Genomic DNA, 20,287 nt, shown 5'->3' with positions numbered 1-20,287 from the left:
AAAAGTGCTGATCTCTGAAAACTGCTTGTAGCACAGTTTAAAGATTGACAGGAGTCATCCTCCTCGTGTCAAAGTCTAACACCAATTAAAGGTTTCACATTACACAAATGAGTCCGTCTTTGAAAACTGAATCGATGTGTAAGCGGGATCATTAGCAGACGGGCAGCGTGGACGTCCAGTTGACAAACAAAGGTCAAGTTTAGGACGTGAGGGTCAAACACAAGTTCTCATTGCTACAGTGGAATCACTCAGTTCAGGTACAGGATCAGGACGGTTCTCATTTTAACTTTGCTTTCTATTTATTAAAGAACATTAAGAACTATTATTATGAGGTTTGTCTCATCAGGACCGAGCTTGGGTCCCCATGAGGTCCACCAGTCCTGACAAGGTCAGAGTTTATGCTGGAAGAGGTCCTGAAGACTTAAGACTACACAGACGGACACAGACACAGAAGAAAGCAGTAGTTAGAAGTCCAAGGTTCAGAGCTGTAAAACCCTGGCAACAGCAGAGACAAGAATTCCGCTGTCATTTGAATATTTAACAAAGAGCTAAAGAGAGAAGCATCAACTCGGGTCAAAGTCCGTCAGAGCGAAAGAAACCTAACGAGCAGAGTGACGAGCCTGAGAAACATGAACAGCAGTGACGTCTGCGGACAAACCGCTGGACGCAAAGTCAGGAACTGTCACCGGTTTTTAATCTGAACATCAGTTGCTATGGTTACGGTCTCGTCGCCATACTGATACGACGATGGGTTGGGTTTATTTGCAGGTGAGTGCTTCACCTGCAGCTGAAGGAGAGAGTGAATGAAACCGGAGGAGGCGGACGCTAAAAATACACATTACACCTCAGAACCTGAGCTGAGTATAGATGAACAATCGTAAAACAGAACAACTCTCACACCTGATAGTAAATTCAGTCCAAACAAGGTGTGAGAGAAGAGTTCAGGTTCATTTACTCATCTTTGGTTAAATCACTTTTTAATCAAATTATTATATTATAACAGCAGAGACGAATGTTTACGAGCAGCCAAGAAAATCTCATCTACCATCTAATGTCAATCCACTCAAAACATAAACAACAAGGAGCAACATAGTTTGGGGGGGGTTTCATTCATTCATTCATTCTGAGGTAATCTGACCCGTCTGCAGGAGACGACCCTAACACACCAGGGTTTCTGGACATAAAGACACAGATGTGGACATCCGATAGCCAGCGGCTCCTCAGGAGCGTCACAGAGCAGACGGAGGGAAAGTGAGGAGTGAAGATGATTTGAAGACGGCTTCTCCAGGATCCTAAAACGATGCTGAGGTGACGATGGGTCAAGATCAAGTTTCAAAGACGAGAGTCTGGTTTGTTTTCAGTTTCACAAATCACCAGAATCTACGACATCCAGTTTGAAATGACTGAAAACTGATGGAGTGAGTAAAAACTAAAAACACAACAACAGAGTCAACTCCTCCGGGATCCTCGGGAGCAGAAAACCCAGCGAGCAGCGCGGCGGCCCGGCTCTTAGACGGGCTGTAAGTGGACACTCTCAACAAGAGCCTGCGGTCTGCGGCTCAGTGTGCCGTGACTAATTCAGCTCACATTCCCCTAATTACAAAGACTGACGAGGGGAGGTCCCCACTCTGTCCTCGACCTCCGTTAATGCATCAGCAGAAACCAGATACGGCGAGGTTGAACCTCTCGCTCCGTCACCACGAGGAACTGTCACCTGGTTGAAGACCTCTGAACGGATGACCACAGATTCACCTGTCTCATTAACGGCTGTCAGAGCGAATCAGACAGTTTCCCTGTCAGCTCGCTCTCATTGGGGGTTTTTGCTCTCCGACATTATATTCAACATGTTTATAACTATGACATGAAATCAAGGAGCCTCTGGTCCAGTCTTTGACGTTAAGTCTGTAAACCTCTGAATCTATAGGATCATTTGTCCAGATAATCTGTTCAGCTTCCAATTAGCAGCTGAATCAGACCTGAAATCCCCCCCGATGATCCTGGAGTTGGCCTCAGACCACAGATTTCAACTTGAAGCTGAAGCCGATCACCGAGGGTGAGAAGTTTCACAATCAGCTTTGCGATCATCTAGCGTGAAGCATCCAGATCCTCGAATGTTTCCGTTCACACCGACGCTGAGCTGCAAACCAGCGACCAGGTTTATGTAAAGGTCATCACAGGTCGACAGAACTCAGAGCGGAACTTTGTGACTGAAACGATCATGTGACCTACTTCAAACTTTGTCCATGACAATAGCTGATAAACTTGTGACGCCTCGTGACTCGTGTGTACAGGCCCTGGTTAACGTGACCGCGGAGGACGACCACGATGATGATGCATCTGACAGCTCCAGAAAAGACACAAACATCCACACTCCTGGAATCATGTTTGACTTGGTTTAGTCCAAAGTGGGACATCAGCAGAAATAATGACACTAAAAGACTTGAACTCAGTTTGTCTGCGTCACTTCCTGGGTCGTGATGTGGTCAGACGATAAAAGGGGATGATGCTGAACGCCTGCATAGCAAGACGTAATCCTGGATTATAGAATACAATCTTTGGTGAGGTTTTCATTTAAAAGCTGCAGCTTCATGTCGTGTGTTATCGCATTTACTGTTGTACCGTGGTGTACTTTTCTCAAAGAGCTCATCACATCCCTGCAGAAGACACTTCCAGGATATTCCAGGAATTCCTTCACGACGTTTCTCCATCTGCTTCGTCCTCGGTGATAAAAACGTACGACGCAGGAGAAAACATTCACCCAACGTGATGTTCTTAATCTGGATATATACAAACACACGGAGGCTTTCAGGTTCCCACTAGTAGTTGTCAGCTTCCTTATGTATACAAGAACTTTAGCTGATCCTGAATCAGTCAAGACATGAGCCCACACATTCAACGCAAGACCCTCAACTCTGCAGCCATGTTGGACGCCACAGAAGACAGATTGTATAAAGAGACACAACCTTAAAGCTGCTTTCAGACATGAACTGAACTCCTGACATGTTCCTGACGTGTTGCTGACGTGTTCTGTGTGTGAGGACACATGTCTGAGTCAGTGTCTCTGGACGTGTTCTGGATCTTCTCCTGCAGCCTCTAGTAAAACATCTGGAACCTTCTCAGTGAGCGAGTGGGCGTGTCTCTGAAGTTTCTAAGGATGTCTCAGGATGAAGAAGAGGAGTCGTACACATAGAAGACGAAGACGTCAACTTGAAAAGACGAGGAGGTTCCAGATGTTTTGGTGATGAGGGCCGACGCCTGTAAACAACTGATCTTTACACAGCAGAGTTTAGACGTCATGTCCCGCCTCCTGCTGCTCTACAGGCTCCACCCCTCGTCTGAATGTCCCCCACATGTTCCCCCACAACATGTCTACACAACATGTCCACACAACGTGTCCACACGACATGTCAGGACACTTTATATTTATTTCTTTTCTCATGTCTAAAAAAAACCGTGTTTCAGATGAAGCTGCGCTCGGACACCAAACTACAAACTGCTGAGTCACACTTTCTATTTAATATCAATCACTCTTTAACTTCTACGTCCTCATGACTGCCGCCTCCTAATGAAGCTCAATATCCAACTAATCCAACAACCATCGTTCAGGATCCCTGAAGAGGACTCTGATCCCTGAAGTTCCCGAACCTCCCTGAAGTCAGGAAGGATTACAATGAGCACCACTTCCTGTTGTGACATAATGCAGCGATATGGCGACTGTGCCATAAAAACACAGGAACACAGCGAGGAAGGGGTCAAAAGTCAAAGTCCACTCAGAAATCAGGAGACGGCTGCAGGAGGGGCCTCGAAGAACAAAAGCCTTGCACTGAGAGCATCATGGGAAAATAAATCAAAAGCACAGGTATTAAAGTATTATTATGACGATGATAATAAAATAGAACATAATGGGAGTGACTGAGAGAGACTGTGGGAATGAAAGGAGCATTAACAGTGATTACAAAGCAGCTTCAGCATAAAAAACAAGCTGAGAACCAACACAAAGAGGCTCTGAGAGCTCTTATATAATCATACAAGCAGAGCACCGGCTGTCCCACAGTCCTGAGGACCATCATCTTCCTCCATCACAGGCCGCAGACATCACAGACATCACAGACATCACAGGGATCAGAATGTCACAGTGGACAGACCCACCACCCCCGAGTCCTTTCTCATGCAAATCATGTCCATCTCTTCCCAGGCTCAGCAGAGGCAGGAGTGAATGCATGAGTGTGTGGATGTGTGTGTGCATGAGTGTGTGCATGTGTGTGTTAATGTGTGAATGCATGTGTGGGTTAGTGTGTGTGCATGTGTGTGTTAATGTGTGTGTGTGCATGTGTGCAGGCCGCAGCCGGGCTCACACTGTGATATCTGACATGTTGGAGCTGCTGCTGCACGACAACACATGCACTTCTCCTCCTCGCTGCTGCTGCGGAGCTCTGGACGAGCTCTGGAGCTAAATGTTGCTCAAGAACCGAGCCTCGGGTCTCACCGTATGGACGCAAATCCCGAACCTCGTTTACAAAAGGTGAGAATCTGGGATCCCCTCGCCTCCCAGACACGCACACGCGCTGTAAACAATGAATCATCACTTTGTCCCTTTCGCGAGAGGCCTCTGTTCGATTCGGCTTGTGATAAAATCCACAAAGAACCACAAGAGCTTCATTATCCAACTTTGGAATCATGTTTGCTTGTAATTTCCACTGTGCTGCTTCGCTAACATCCACCTCCTCCGTGGTGGTAGCAGCGATGCTTTGTGTCAAAAAGTAGAAGTTCTATTAAAAATAAAAACAGGTGTAATAAGCCGAATATTTGCTTTTCAGCTAATCCATCTAATTATGTGTTTTACAGCGTAAAGTTCAACGCGTGATGCTAATTATCTTCAGAAGATTTTAAATTGTCGAGTGTTTAAATGAAGTCTGGTGTTCTGTCCTCTAAAAGCTAGGTTAGTGTTCCAGAGCTAAAGCCGGGTGTTGGTGGGAATCGTCCCCCGGCTCTCAGCTCCGTGTGGACGGGTTCTCCTCTGACAGCGCCCCGGTGCTGCTGGCTGTTAGCACCGGGGCGCAGCTGCGCCTTGTAGCCGGTCAGCTAGCTCACACCCCGGGCACAGAGCGACACACTCTCCCCGGCGCTACCTACCTCGTTCTGGGTGTAAACTCCCGGGACTCCGCGAGGGACCGTCCCGTGGGTGAGTCGTGTTATTCCGGGAGTCTCCGGATGAGAGGCGTCCGCTCCGGCTGCCGTCTCCTCTCTCTCCCCGCCCCGCAGCCTCCGACTCCCGCAGCAGTCCTGGGAAACCGGCCCCGTGACGTCACGAGGTGGCTCCATCCCGGGGCCCGGAGGAGCGAGTGTCCTGCAGGGGGCGCTGTCCGGAGCAGAGGAGGCTAATACTATAATAATTATATTAATAACAACAATAACAATAATAATGTTAATTATATGATAATAATGATAATTTATACTAATGATAATAATGTGAAAAAAAGAACAGTTCAAGTAATTAATTGTAAATAAAGATGGCCGACGCGTCTCCACGTTTCCAGAAATGAAGCCAAAATATACAAACACTGCCATCTTGTGTGTGTGTGTGTGTGTGTGTGTGTGTGTGTGTGTGTGTGTGTGTGTGTGTGTGTGTGTGTGTGTGTGTGTGTGTCCCTGCAGGGGGCGCTGTCCTTGTCTTTCATTATTTGTACTTTACGTACAGTCACTTTGTCCTGATGATGAAACGAGACAGAGTTGAATTAATAAACTTCTCATATCAGATGAAAACAGACAAACACTAAATATATATATTCACAATGTGTTTTCTATTAATACCTGAATGACTTTAAAGGACAACGCTGTTTGGAATTCCTCAGATAATCATAATTATAAGAAGAATAAGAAGAAGTATTATTACACAATGTTAAAGTATTATTATCTGAAGCGACTGTGTTGACATATGTGACACTGGACCTTGTGGGGAAGGTTGAGGATTAACTGGGATTATTTCTAAGGCGACAACAATGGTGCTAATCTCCGTCTGCTGCTGCGCCCCCTGCTGATCACTGTAGACACGTGTGGGACCAATCACTAATAATCATAATCATAATAATAATCATAAATGGAGCCTGACTGATTTTTGGAGGCTGATACTGATATTAAGGAGAAAAAACATTTCTGTATGAATTTAGTTTTTAAACACAATCATCATTTTTGGTCCATTGAGCAGCTGCTCTGGAGCTTTTGGTCTCATCACATGACCTTCATCAGCAGATTGACTTTCCCCAGTTGTCGGGTTCAGTCGGGTCAAAGGTCAAACTCAGAGTTAACTTCTTCTCAACACGAACCACTGAAGGACACATGACGAAGACCACGGGACGTGAGCGAAAGGCTCCAGAAGAACTAGACCTTGAGTTCATTACATTATCAGTGACTCACTGTCGTGGTTGCAGCCACAGGGGGCAGCAGTGAGCGCAGCAGCAATGAGCGGGATCAGCTGATTATTATTTAATGATTTAATATTGTGAGACGACAAAACGCTTCATGAATGTTTGAGTCCGAGAAAGTGAAAACTGAGAAACTCAAAGCACCTGTTTGATTCTAGATTCAAAGTTTCCCTCTTGAAAATCTTTTGTTTTAAAAGTTTTATATTTTGTACATTTGAAAATAAAATCTCGCTCAGTATGAAAGTTTCTCTTTGACATGAGTCGCTCAGTTTATGTGAAGAACTTAAATATTTGTACTTTTTCAATGGTGCTTCGTGTAAAAGTTTCAGTGAGTTTCATCCTTCTGATGTAAGATGTAATGTAAAGCACTTTACTTAAAAACTTGATAAAGTTAAACGACGCATCTCTGCTTCTTCCAGAAACAAAAAAAAAAACATTTTGATGCCGTCATTTGGAGTCAGCGCCGTGGTAACAAGGTCCCGCCCACACACATGCTCAACCAATCATGAGTCAGTGTCAGCTGTCAATCAGCCTGTTTATATATCATCAAACTGTTTCAAACCAAACGGATCAGAAACACTTGAACAAACATCAGTGACATCAGAACGACCTGAAGTGACAGAAACAACTTTGACATTTATTTAACGGGTTTATGAGCTCTACTGCAGCCAGACACCAGGGGGCGATCAAGACGTTCCGGCTTCACTTTCAGGAGCCGTCGTGTCGTCCATCTTTATTCACAGTCTGTGGTAACAACACACACACACACACACACACAGAAACGCTCTTGCATCTAAATCTGCTTTTAATTGTGAAAATGTTCAACGAGCACTGAACTACTCTGAACACTGCTTCTTCTCATTTCCCTCCAGAGCAGTTTTAACCAACAAATAACAACGACCTCCTCCAAGTGTTTTCTCTTCGTTCCTCTAAACAGCATGAGCATAAAAAATAACGACGCCAGAGCCAAACAGTATTTTCTGCACAGATTCTCCAACATCTATGAAAACATAACTTAAAGAGCCACTTTCATGTGTGAGTCAGAAAACAGTAAATTACAAAGGCAGCGGAGAAACTCCAGCATATTTACACTTCATGTTTTTATTCAATACAAATTCAGAGGATGTCTGTGGGCAATGGAGGGAGTTCAGGACCGTTTCAGACGTTTCCTCGTGAAACCAGCAGCGTACAATCAGGTTCGGGGTCACGCCCCTCGCCGCCGCTCGGCCCGGGAGCAACGGGACGAGGTGGAGTTGAGTGAGTAAGTGGGCGGGGCTGTTTCAGGGGCCCATGGGCGGGTTCGGCGGTCGGCCCGTCGACCCAGAAGTCTCTTCGATCTCGGGCTCCTCACAGGAGCCGGCTGGAGCCCGGACCTGGTCGGACACGTCCCTGTTCAGTTCCTGTTGAGCCTGAATCTTCAGGATCAGATCCTTGATTTCTTTGCGCTTCGTCTTCATTCGCTGCTGCTGAAACCACTCGGACAGATTCACCGGCAGATGGAAACTGGGGAGGGGATTCTGAGCAGACACAGAGAAAGAGGAAGATGAATTATTACTTCATGTAAACTGGAAGGTGAGAAACTGGGACAAACACTAAAAATCATTTTTACATTTTTCTTGCCCAACAAATGCTGTGGCTCCTGTTGGACACTGAAGTCTCTCTTTTATTTAAAACATTGAACTATTTATTTCAGTGAATTATAGTTTGATGATAAAAAGCTGCTCAACTTTGTCCTTCAAATTAAAAATCTGTGATATTTGTCATTTCAAAATGAAACATACTTCAGTCAGAAGGACTTGGTTTTAATTACTCATTGAATTGTGTCGTCGTCTGAATCTATTTTCTCCGTTACTTGTGTTTCTTGATTATTTGCTTCAGTTTTTATTCTCAGCAGAAATATGAAGAAACTGAAAAAACTTTTTTCATTGAAGAAAAGCTTTTGACGAGTTGATGAAGTTTTGTTTGTTGAGTTCATCTGTGTTTGATGACGTGAAGCAGTGTGGGATCATGGGAGTTTACCTCCAGTGTGGACGAGACTCATTTGTTTGAACTCAAATAAAATAAAAATCTTCGTCCTGCTCTCACCTCAAAGAAGCTCTCCACATACTGCAGGACGTAAACTCCACAGTCGCTGAAGTTGTCCTGCTGAGGCACACGTGGGCTGGATCCTCTCATCACGTCCTTCCCGAAGCTCCGCTGGGTCCCTTTACGCACCTCCCACTCCACCTCCAGGTACCTAAAACAAACGCACACAGTTTCAGTCCCCTGCAGCGTCGCTCACACTCCCACCGACCGTTCCTCTCATTGTGAAGGTTGTTGTTGTTGTTGTTACACTCACTCTCTCAGAGTTTTCACCACAGTCGACCTCGCCGGACCACGCAGCGAGTCCATGATGAGGATACACGGCCTGAAGAACAACAACAAGAGGACAAGAGTCAGTTCTAATGTTTCCAAATGAGGAAACTGTAAAACTGACGATTCAACAGGTCACATGTGGCGAGGGGTGGAGCCTGTAGAGCAGCAGGAGGCGGGACATGACGTATGAATTCTTCTGTGGAAAGACCAGTGTTGTTGTTTACAGCCACTCAGATATTTTACTGACGTTTGACCAGGAGGCTGCAGGAGAACATGTTGTTCAGCTTCTCCTGAATGAACAACTCCAGTGATTAACATAAACAGAGCAACAGCGCCTCCTGCAGGTGAAACCCCAGACGTGCACCCACTCACTGTCTGCAGACGTTCTGTTTGGAGGCCAAACCAGAGACGTCCGGTCCCAGTGTGTCCTCAGCCAGAGTCCCGTCCTCACTGCACTCGTCCTGAAGACAGGATTCAAACTCAGCTTTAATTCATTTAAAGTTTCATTCGGACAGACGATGAATTTCCTGACGATGTGAGAGGATGAATTACAGACGTGAGTCAGAGGCGAGTACCTGACAGGAGCTCTGGTCGTCAGAGAAGGTGAACGTGTCGTCCTCTCCTTTGTTTGAACCGTAGCAAACACTGATTCTGTGCAACTCGTCTAAAAGAATCAACCACAGACAGAAATCATTGATCTGCAGCAGAAGAAATCAAACATGAACGTTTCCTTTGTTGCTCTGAGTCTCAGGATCGTCGTCACTTCTAACTGCACGAGTTCGTCCTGATCCAAACCACATCCTACCACCAAGTTTACTGGTTCTGTAAACAGACAAACTCTGATGATAACCTGGAGGAGGTACCAGAGGTGAAGCAGAAACTGATCCTGGTTCAGTTGTTCTCAATCTAACCCAGACATCAGGTGGAGACTCACTCGTATATTGTTGTTCGCCGTTGGCTTGGAAACTGCTGGACGCTGCAGGAGCACAGGGAGTCTCTTGCCTCCTGTCTGTGAAGGAGGAGTTCTCCTTGGCGAGGTCTCTATCAGGCAGAGTGTCTCCAGACGCCTCGGGGACGCCGGGGGACAGCTGCTCCGAGGAGCTGTCCAGCCCGTCTCCGTCTGGAGACAGGGGACGACAGTGGTCCGGGATGTTCTCGTCTGATGCGGGATCGGCCGGCGATATGGAGGCCGGCACCGTGCCGTGGTACAGCGAGTTCTGCTCGTACACTGGACCCTCGAGGCCCGGGAAGCAGATGACGGCCAGGTACCAGTGAGCTCTGACGAAACAGGTGAGGAAAATTATTCCATCTCACTTTACAGACAATGTTGTGTAGAATATTTGATTTCCAGTCAAATGGTCAAACTTGAGACTCACGACTCGTTGATGGGAACAAAGATGAAATCTTTCTGGAACAGATCCACGTGCCGAGTCCACGTCTTTACCCTGTTGTGCTTCCTTTTCTGGATTCTGGGAAAATCAAGAACAGCAATGTGTTGAGCAGAGAAAGGTCTGAGCGCAGCTTGGCTCTGAAAACATCACGGCTGCCGCGGGACACTCACGGCATGTTGGTCGTGTCCGGAACGTTCCTCCGCTCCCTCTGGTTCAGTCTCTTGTAAAAGAAGGAGCTAAACACGTGGCTTCTTTGTGCATCTTCTTTTTTCAATTTCTCTAAAACTAAATAGCTGAAAAACAATCAAACGACACGTTTCAGTTGGAAAACTCACACAGACACTTTGAATTTACTGTCACGTGAGGAAGTCAGCTGCTCACTTTAAATAAAAGTCTATGATAACGTCATTTAGGAATTCTCCATCGTTAAGGCAGTGGAGGTCTTCATTCGTGACTGATATGCCACCTTTGGCTGGAGGAGGAGGATACACCATTAATCTGAAGAAGAAGAAGAAAACAACAAGTGTCAAACGTGGTTTTCACGACAGGAGAGAGACACGACGTTGGAAATGTGTGAAACGTATGTTTGTTCAGACTGAACTGAACTCTGGACATTTATCGGAGGTTCTGTTTGTGAGAAGACAAATGTCCGAGGAGGCTCAGGACATTTTCTTACCAGGCCCAGAGTCAAATGAATTTGAGCGTCAGTGGTTGTGGACAGTGAGGTCCAGAGACCTGACACAATACTTTAACATGTTCAAGGCTTTTTAAGAACATTCAGATTATTAATATTTTTAGAAACCTTAGTGCTAGAGACAGTCTTCAACTCAAGCTGTTTCCTGCAGAGACTGTCACAAACCTCTGCACCACAGGGATTCATTTCCTCACGATACAGAGCGTCATAGCAAACGAGTCGCTCACTTGATGATTGGTCCGGAGAACGTGGGCTGGAGGTCGGTCATGTCCTCGTCCTCGTCTTCGAAGTAGGTGCTGCTGTGCTGGCGGGTGGCCATCCGCGTACGTACGGGCATCGTGACCTGCGAGACTTTGCTGACTGGCGTGACCTGGGTGATTTTGGGAGGAGTTTGTATCGGCTTCGTCTGCAGAGGGGGACAGAGGGGGACAGAGGGGGGGTGTCAGTGATGACAAACATCCACAGGGACGAGAACTCATGTCGTCTTAAAAAAAAAAAAGGTTCTTCCCTGACAAACAAACTTAGCTGAGGTTCATCACCTTGACCACATTGACCACAAACCCACCTTATCCTCCTTCTGCCTCGTGGCCTTGTTGTAGTTGACCAGTCGGATGTTGGCCTCTTCGAAGGGCATCTTGGTCGGGAAGTTCATGAGGTTGTTGTTCCGGCCGATCTCTCCCAGGATGTCCTCCAGGATCATCTGCTCCTTCATCACCAGGCCGTTCTCGAAGATCAAGACGATGTACTTCTCGTCCGACTCTGACCAGAGACGAGACGCATCCGTCGAATTAACTCACTCGGTCTCAAGAAAGATAAACACTACATCTGTGTATTTGTACACGAGTGCACTCACGGTCCCCGGCGCAGTCGTACCAGTGCCCCCCCCTCTCCTTGGTCATGTTGAGCTGTGTTCGCAGGCGGTCGCACTCCTCCGGTGTCGTCTGGAAGAACAGGACGGGAAGCTTTCGCACGCTGCACCACTCGCAGCTGATCAGCTCCGACGCCTGAAAACAAACCTTCTCGACGCTGTTGCGCTCGGCACCTGACGACAAAACACCCGACGGGTCAAACACTTTTCAGAGAGAAGGTTTTTAAATGTAGGAAAAGATTTGTGTTAAGAAAGATGACGAGATTAAAAACCCTTTGACTCAACACAGACACTAATGAATCTTGATCAATCTAGAAACTAAACACATTTAACAAATGAATAAATGTTTGACAGTCGTGTCGTCGGATGTTTTCTTCTGACTGAAGATCGAGTCGTTTTAGATTTAGGACGTTTTCTCACTGAGTCTGAAGCTTCATGTCTTTGTTCCATAGTTTCATTTGATCTGGTTAGTTTCGGTTTCACATTGTAATTTAGGGACTCAAGTATTTAGTTTGTGTTTCAGAAACAGGACGGTGAAGTCACTGTGGTGCCATCTCACTCAGCCGGGGTTTGATTCCAGCTGCTCCGCTCACTGGGTCTTATTGACTGAATTCATTGCTGCTGGTTCTTACCTTCGGTTTCCAGCTGGATGTGTTCGATGGAAAACTGAAAAAGAGAAAGAACCCAAGATATTTATTATTTATTTCCACACTCTTCTTCATGTGGACTGGATTCTCTGGACGAGGCTTTAATTCAGAATCCAGAGCTTGAAGATTTTAATATCTTTGTATTATGAGTTTTAGATTTGATCCTTTTATATTAAACAACATTTTTGCTTGTCAGGTTTATGAGCCATTTACCGACACTCCAGAGGAAATAATCCTTCCTGGTCCCTGCAACGCTTTGAAACACACCTGGTTTTATGAAGCTTTTAATTATTTGTTTCACAGTGACAGGAAGTGAGATAAATAAAAGACTCACAATGACAGGTTTGGTCACCATCCTGCGTAGAGTTCCTACTCTTACGCTCCGACACTCCAGAATGATGCTGTCGCACTTATTGGGGGTGCACTTGGGCTTCTTCGTCTTTGGTGAAAACTGCTCAGGAGGTTGATTTCCAAACTGAAAATGACAGAAGTAGAGTGTGAGACGTTGGGGACAGTGGGAGGTGACTGTTTCCACTGAGCTCAATAAAACCTCAGAGTTAAAGTTTCCAGTTTTGATCTGCTGACTCTCACCTGGTCTTTCATCCGAGCCCTCCGTGGTATTGTGACCTTCATGTTGACGTCTTCAAAGAATTCTGTGTTTATCTCCTCCTGATCTCCGGCGCTCTTCACGGCCGCCTCCACTCTGCCTCCAGAGGGTGCCGGCGAGGAATGTGCCGAGTCTGCCGGCCGCGGGGAAACGCTGTCCAGTCTGTTGACACTTCCTGTGCTGGCGTTGTCGGCGTCCTCCTCGTCATCGCTGGACAGGACGACTGAGGACGAAGTGAATTCAAGGTTTGTGCTGTCTTTTGTTTTTAGCTCGACTGAGGACACTGTGATTTGATTCTGTTTGTAACAAATTTCAAGTGAAAAATGAAATAAATATTGATAAATTCCCTAAAGATCGATTTGAGATATCGAAGAGCCAAAAACATGCTTTGTGAGGCCACCGTGACCTTTGACCTTTGACAACCCAAATCTTATCAGTGAGTTCAGAACGAGACGGACGGACTTACTGGGATCGTTGAGCTTGTGCTGCTGGGCCGTCCTCTTCCCTTTGGGGGGGTTCCGGGTGCCACAGCAGCTGGACGTCCCAGGTATCAGAGGCGACCTGCCGTTGTTCAGAGGCAGCAGGGTTCCTCTGCTGCTCGAGATTCGTATCGGCATGGTCTCGCCATGCGGCGCCCTCATGGTCGTGGCCGGTTTGTAGAAGTTTTGCTGCAGGCTGTTTGGTCCGGGGGAGGGCTGGGATCTGATGGGGGGTCTGGGGGTCGGGGACGACAGCGTGGCCTGCTGGCAGGGAAGCACCGGCGCCATGTTCCCACAGCACGGACACTTATTGTCCTCGCACGGCTTGTTGCACTTCAGGCACACGGCCTGATAGATGGTGGGCCGGAGAGGCTGCCAAAGAAAAACACTTTGTTTGTGTGTGTGAGACACAAAGAAAACTCATCTATGTGATTCTGTCTCTCACTCAGTTCTGAAAGAGGCTAACAGAGTCGTGCTGCTTCTCTCACCTCCGCTGCTTTGACCTGCTCAGGAACACTACAGCAGCCGTCCAACGGTTTCCTCTTGTGCTGGAGGCGACGTTTGATGTTCAGACTCTCCTCGTCTGAAAAGTGAAAACAAATCCAGACAACGTGACTCGCTGAGAAATATTTATCCTTTAAATAACCACTGGCCTTCATCAGTACTGCAGCTGCACCCAACGATGGCCAATGTTGGTTGAGGCTACGACGCTGCAGGTCAAAGTTCACCACAGTGGAACTCCAGGTCAAAGTACATGTTTTATTTGCCGACTCGCTTGCAAAGAAAAGAATAAAAAAAACCTGCTCTGAGAACTGTTGAGAACTTAACCCTACGAGCACAATTTTCAGTTTTGGTTTTGTGAAACCGTTTTTATTATTCTCATGGTCTGATGTTTCAGTTACACAGGCTCTGTTAACAAGTGTTTCATAAGCTCTTCTCCCTCAGCCAGGAGCTTTGAGGATTAAATGTGGGAGGCTTGAGATCTTCTCCTCCTCCGGCAGGAGCAGGGAGGAGGTTCAGAACTGCAGCACTTCCACCCTCAGATTAAGTTTAAAGAAATAATGCCTCGTGGTGTGAGCGGTGGACGGTACCTGGGATCTCTGGACAGGTGAGGACGATGCTGTCCACTTCTACAGCTTGTTGTGTGGTGGAGAAGTCATTTCTGCAGGAGGAGAAAGAAACACGTCGATCAGTGACATCACAGGTTTTATCATAAAGCTCAGCCAGGGAGAAAAATGTAGAATCAGGGTAAAAAGTTTGTTTAAATTCGTATAAGAGATGAAGAAAAAGGTCTTTTAAATGATTTATGGGCCAAATGTAAAGTAAAAATCTCCTCAGTGTCTGATTTAACAGAATCAAACTTTCAAGGATTGTTAAGGCGTCTGGTGTCTTAAGTTGACATATACGACGTCCACTTAAAAAAGACGAGGAGGTTCCAGATGTTTCGGTGATGAGGGCCGACGCCGGTGTGGACGAGCTGTAAACAACAACACTGATCTTTCCACAGCGGAGTTCAGACGTCATGTCCCGCCTCCTGCTGCTCTACAGGCTCCACCCCTCGCCTGAATGTCCCCCACATGTTCCTGTTGTTGTGAACGAGTCGACGATCTGCTGCTTCACACTGACTACACAAAATATACAGACACTAATTTCTGGACATTTTCCAGAGTTCAAAGGTAATTTTGGCAAAGCCATGCATTAGATGGATCGAGAGGAGAAGAGGGTGATGGAAAAACAAACACTAACAAAGCATCACATGACGTCCACTGACAGCAGCTCGGTCACAAACTCACCTTTCCTTCAAATCAAGGCTGCTGGAAGATGAAAATCAAAAAGAGATTCGTCTCATACTTTAATTAACTCCTGCCATAATTTCTTTTTTGTCTTTCTGTGTACGTGTCCCTTGTATGAAATGCAAATCACCTCTGTTGTAAATGTGCGGTTGTAAGAATTAGAGCAGGTTCCTCTCTGAGCAGAAGCAGGGACATGTTATCCGGCTCGGACTCTTACCTTTGGACTGGTTTCCTTATTGCAGAGGGCATCTGCGTGTGCTGAAAGTGCCGTCCTTGCAGAAGGATTCCTTGTGAAGGCGAGGGCCTGATGATGAAATAGTTGGTTCTGTTGGGTATGGGAGGGGGCGTTGCTACGGTGAGAGGGTCCTCGCTGCAGGAGAGGAAGGGAACGGAAATCAAACACACATCAAATGGTGTGTAAAACAAACCCGCCCCCAGCAGAGTCTGTAGAAACAGCAGGAACAAGGTACCTGAGCTTTTTGGGTGCCAGCTTGTTCAGAGGCCTCATGTGATGATTTGGCCGGTTTTCATACGTCCTCAAGGGGTCAGAGGAAGTGAAGTGCCTCAGGGTGGGAGACTGCAGGGACAACACAAACCAGAGGAAATAAAACGCAATGGCTGCACTGAAAGGCTTCAACATCACGATCACTGTACCACTGTGTTTTCTTTTAACAAGACATCAGGGTCAGCAACACGTGATTCTCCATGTTGTGTTCTACACTAGAAGCTGAGGCTGCTCATCGTTTCCAAACGTTTCTGCTCGTCCAGACTCTAAAACTCTGGTTGATGTCTTTAAACGTAACATGGATGAAGTGTAAACACCCTGTTTGTGTGACACCCTGCACCCACACAGGAAAACAACAGCAGCTCCAGAAAATGACTCCCAAAGCCCATCAGCAGCGTTAGCTCTTGGACTCCTGGGGTCCCGGGTGTGTCAGGCAGGCGCCAGGCAGAGCGTGCTGAGCCGAACCGCGGAGCCCCACGGCCTGCTGGGAGTCACCGATCCCCGGTGTGTGGAAGGAAGAGAGTGGAGAGAAGTTTACCTTTTTCTCCTCGGGGGAGATCGGCTGCGGCCTGTCCATCTCCTCCATGCTCACCACACTCGCACTGACGGAACAAGACAAAAACACCAGAATGATAAGAATCATGTGTTCATGTCCTGAACGTGGAGTGAACACATTTTACTGCTGCGTCGATGTTATTTTGTTCTCGGGGAAACTGTGATGATGAATTATTGCACTGATGGAGAAAACAGTCTGCAGATTATTCCGTAATGAACAGCAGATATTTACCTTAACATTTTATTTGTTCATAATGTTCATCTATTTATCGTGTTTTAATTTATTTAATCTATGTCAAGCAAAGATTGTAAAGAACACTGTGTCAGAGGAAAAGAGCATTAACTGTCTAAGATACGGAATAAGAAAGAAATGTACAAAACATGAACTCAAGCTCTGGTTATCAATGGTTATTAAAGTTGGAACTATTCTCTCAATATATATTATGAACAATTTAAACAGATTTATAGAAGAAAATAATCTTTACTACCTTTTAATTGATTAATCCTAGAATTAGCCAGATTTCACCGTAGGTTTAATAAATATAGATCTGCACTGCTGCAGTAAAGCAGAGAATCTATCGAGAGACGGGAATACTTCGCTCATCAGGCGCCGTGTCAACGGGGTCGTTTCCTGTATGTGGAGCGAAGGGAGAGAGCTGTGTGGTGGCAGAGTGATGCAGTGCAGCGCTGGTGTTGCTGAAAACGAGAGGCCGGGGAGAAGTGCTTACTCATGTCTCCGCTCCTCCTCACTGTCACCAGAGAGAGAGAAGCTCCAGCTGTGCTTGTACCCTCCATCCCGCCTGGTCTCTGATCGATCCAGAGCTTCAGTCCAACCAGAAACCAGAGACACAATACCACACACACACACACACGCACACACACACACGCACAGACGCACGCACACACACACAATCTTTTAAATGAAGCCACATACAGGCCTGATCATTTCAAAATGAAATCACTAATATTATAATAGCGCAGTACAAACGCTCTGTGCACAAAAACTATTCTGTTCATTTTCAACAAGCTTCTTAATTTAACTGCATCTGGAAACTGTAACCGTGAAGAACTATAAATAAAAAGAAAACACTTATACAATTAAATATAAAGAACTTGACAAAAACAGACAATTGATGCACATTTTCTTCTGCTGCTTATTCACTAAAATAAAAGTTTTTCCCGGATGCTAATGTGTCTGTGAAAGGCTGGTATCAGTCGATATTGTTGGTCGGGCTCTGGTTATAAATAACGTTTGGTACTTTAATTGTTCCTAAACATCCAGAACCTACTGGAGCCGATCACAACAGAGATTTCTGCGCCTCATCTCAGTTTCTGACCTCTGTGCTGAAGTAGTGTTCCTGCTTTCAGGCAACATAAACATCGCCACACGTGTGTTGTTAACATGACACTCTGGTGTCAACACGCCCTCTATACGGCTCTGACAACACATAACGTTAGCCCGCAGTTAGCTGGTAGCTTCCTAAATCGCCAGTTGGAACGAAAACAAGGTGTGGCTGGATGCCATGCCTGAAAGTCTGACACCAGGGACGTGCAACGAAAGTCTGAAACGTTTCCTCCCTTGCACCGTTTACGCACCTGAACTGTGTTTTAGCACTGGGATCAGAGAAAACTCCAACGATCCCCAACTCCACGTTATAGAAAACTTCTACAAGTGGATTAACTGTACGATATTAACTGCAGGATATTAACTGTAGGATATCTGATGCGGGTCGAGATGATGCTGACATTGGTTCACTTTTCTTTTTGGTGATGCATATTTCAAAAAGCTGTTGTTGTCGCTGCACAGATCTTTAACTGTCGGCTGGATGTCAGTTACTGTGGCTTCCTCTTTCCTCCCTAAATCAACTGAACCATGAGGACTGAAAAACAACAGACAGCTACACAGAAACAATGGATTCAAACATGGAAGCATTTGCCTCATTCCACCCACGAAACATAACCCCATCTGTTTTAAATATTGTATCTTAGGTGAAACGTTCCCTCCTCAGCCACAATGGTCACCTCTGTCATCGTGTTGTCCGTCTGGCTACAAACATCATGTTACGTTCAGATCCAGCAGCATCATCTCAAACACGGTGGCTAAAATACGAGCCTTAAAAGCTGCGTTCTTTGCGTTCCTCTGGACGACTCGGCAAATCGAACAAGATTCTATTTCTCTACAATCTCACAGCTCGTCTGCCTCGCTCGGTTCAATGAGCCTGTTCTTACTTCGACCCCAAAGCTCCGCACACTTCATGTGTTATTCCATTTTTTCAGATTCATAAATCACATGATGTCGAGGTTTAGATTCCTCCTGAGGTTTTGCATTTTGTCCTTCAGACGTTAGAGGACTTCCTGCAGGACGACGACGAAGTCAACGACGACAGCTACACGGACACGGTTTATCCGAACACGCTGAAGCGACAGAATAAGACTTCGCCAGAAAGAGTCTCGACCTGAACGGGACTTTAAAATCCTGTTCTCATAGCAGCACCTCATCCTCGGAGGAAACGTAATTCATGTCTTAAACATCCAGTTATTGTTTCTCACTCCTACAACTCCTGGAATCACGACCACAGATATCAGAATATTTCATTCACGACCTGAAATCACAAAAACCTTCAGTGTGCAGGATTATTGTGGAAGGATTTATTGGCAGAAATTGAATATAAAATAATCCTTGTTATGTTTTCACTAGTTTGTTTCATCTAAATTACACAAGTTGTATCGTGTATTATATTTAAATACTTTATATTTACATCAGGAGCGGGTCGTCGCTACGGAGGCAGCCATGTTTTTTTACAGTCGCTCAGACTGAACCAACTAAACCTTCTCTTTTTCGTGTTTGGGGGGAGGGAGGGGGGGTGAAGGTGTTCAGCTGCAACATGACACTTCACCACTAGATGTCGCTACATTCTGCACACTGGACCTTTAAGTTTATCTGTCTCTTTTCTCTCAGCCTGGATCTCACAGATGTTTGTATTCCTTCATGTTCAGGTCCTCCACACATTCAACAGGCAGAAGAACTGTTAAACAGGCAAAGTGGGAAATTATTAATGATATTAACAACAAGCGGAAACATCCGGAGAGGAATGTTTGCTAGGTTTCACTGTTATTAGCCGGCTAACGTTAGAAGCTAGCAGGTTAGCAGGCTAGTTCATCAGCTGTAGGAGGAGAACAGCGTGTGAATGGTTTTAAATTCTTGATGGAAATGTTCTGTAACTGTTCCCACTGTGTGTGGAGGTGAACAGCCTCTCAGGCAGGAAGGCCTGTGACCACATCCAGCTTCCACACTGCAGAGCCAGCTAACTTCAGAGCTAACGCTGCTAGCTGGTCAGGCTTCAGAGATCCGCCGAGCCGAGCTGAACCGAACCGAGCCGGACCTCCATCCCTCAGCAGCCGCTCTCGCCGCCACTGTCCCCCCGTGCCACGCCGCAGACGCGCCGCTGTCACCGGCCTGGCAGCTCGCTTTCACCCCGGCTGCCGGAGGATGAGCGGTGCGGTGCTAACGTTAGCCGCCTAGCCTAGCTCGGGGGACCCGCACGTATTCCGGACCGATGACGAGCGGACACCAGCGGCTACACGAGTCTCCTCCGCGGGGCAGGAGCTCGGGGGAGAGCCGGGGGAAGGGGACGAAGAGCGGCCGAGGCTCGGGTCTTACCTTCGAAGAGGATGCTCCTGTTGTGCGCCATGTTTATTCCATGATGGAGCTCAGATGACAGCGGCTCCTGTTGTCAAGCTGCCGCGCAAAGAGCCCCACTGCCGGAAACACAGCCACCGGCCTTCACGATAAAAGCACGGGAGGGAACCAGCTGCACATGATGTGTGAGAAGATGTGAACATCTGCAACATCTGTGAGGAAGGTCCTGTGGTGTTTCTTATGATTAACATTGTATTGGCATTTTCAAATATCGCACATTTTACAATCATACATATGACAAATATCTGGTCATAGAACCACCAGCAATATA

The 20,287-nt window shown here is 46.4% G+C and overlaps 2 protein-coding genes across 13 annotated transcripts in view; both read right to left on the bottom strand.

The window, feature by feature from the left end:
* The window catches only part of myo6a (myosin VIa), a 70,674-nt gene extending 65,355 nt beyond the window's left edge, over positions 1 to 5,319 (bottom strand). For 8 of the 9 annotated variants that reach the window (XM_069515398.1, XM_069515400.1, XM_069515402.1 and 5 more), the window contains exon 1: positions 5,134 to 5,312. The gene's annotated coding sequence lies outside the window, so the exon portion shown is untranslated. Of the gene's footprint in view, positions 1 to 5,133 lie in introns of all 9 variants that reach the window. The other variant, XM_069515399.1, reaches the window with a different exon arrangement.
* A 2,184-nt stretch (positions 5,320 to 7,503) lies between these two features.
* senp6a (SUMO specific peptidase 6a) lies at positions 7,504 to 20,131 on the bottom strand. 4 transcript variants are annotated; one of them, XR_011239422.1, is made up of 24 exons: positions 19,978 to 20,131; positions 17,045 to 17,138; positions 16,300 to 16,363; positions 15,727 to 15,833; positions 15,474 to 15,626; positions 15,257 to 15,277; positions 14,555 to 14,625; positions 13,952 to 14,046; positions 13,451 to 13,835; positions 12,969 to 13,207; positions 12,712 to 12,852; positions 12,363 to 12,396; positions 11,716 to 11,904; positions 11,428 to 11,621; positions 11,090 to 11,268; positions 10,550 to 10,666; positions 10,339 to 10,461; positions 10,154 to 10,246; positions 9,712 to 10,055; positions 9,353 to 9,599; positions 9,150 to 9,238; positions 8,761 to 8,829; positions 8,508 to 8,658; positions 7,504 to 7,939 (listed from the first exon to the last, which is right to left on the bottom strand). XR_011239422.1 is itself a non-coding variant. In XM_069515409.1 (24 exons), exons 1-24 carry the CDS (start codon positions 20,006 to 20,008, stop codon positions 7,703 to 7,705), a joined length of 3,309 nt encoding a protein of 1,102 aa, XP_069371510.1. In that variant the 5' UTR covers positions 20,009 to 20,130; the 3' UTR covers positions 7,504 to 7,702. The 4 variants fall into 4 exon arrangements, 2 of the variants coding, with proteins under 2 accessions (XP_069371510.1, XP_069371511.1); XM_069515409.1 differs by having other exon boundaries at positions 9,353 to 9,441; positions 19,978 to 20,130; XR_011239423.1 differs by lacking the exon at positions 15,257 to 15,277 and having other exon boundaries at positions 19,978 to 20,130.
* Between the last annotated feature and the right edge of the window lie 156 nt (positions 20,132 to 20,287).

The sequence above is a fragment of the Paralichthys olivaceus genome, chromosome 19 (assembly GCF_024713975.1).
Source record: "Paralichthys olivaceus isolate ysfri-2021 chromosome 19, ASM2471397v2, whole genome shotgun sequence".
Taxonomy (NCBI): Eukaryota; Metazoa; Chordata; class Actinopteri; order Pleuronectiformes; family Paralichthyidae; genus Paralichthys; species Paralichthys olivaceus.
This window is presented reverse-complemented; position numbering and strand designations above follow the sequence as displayed.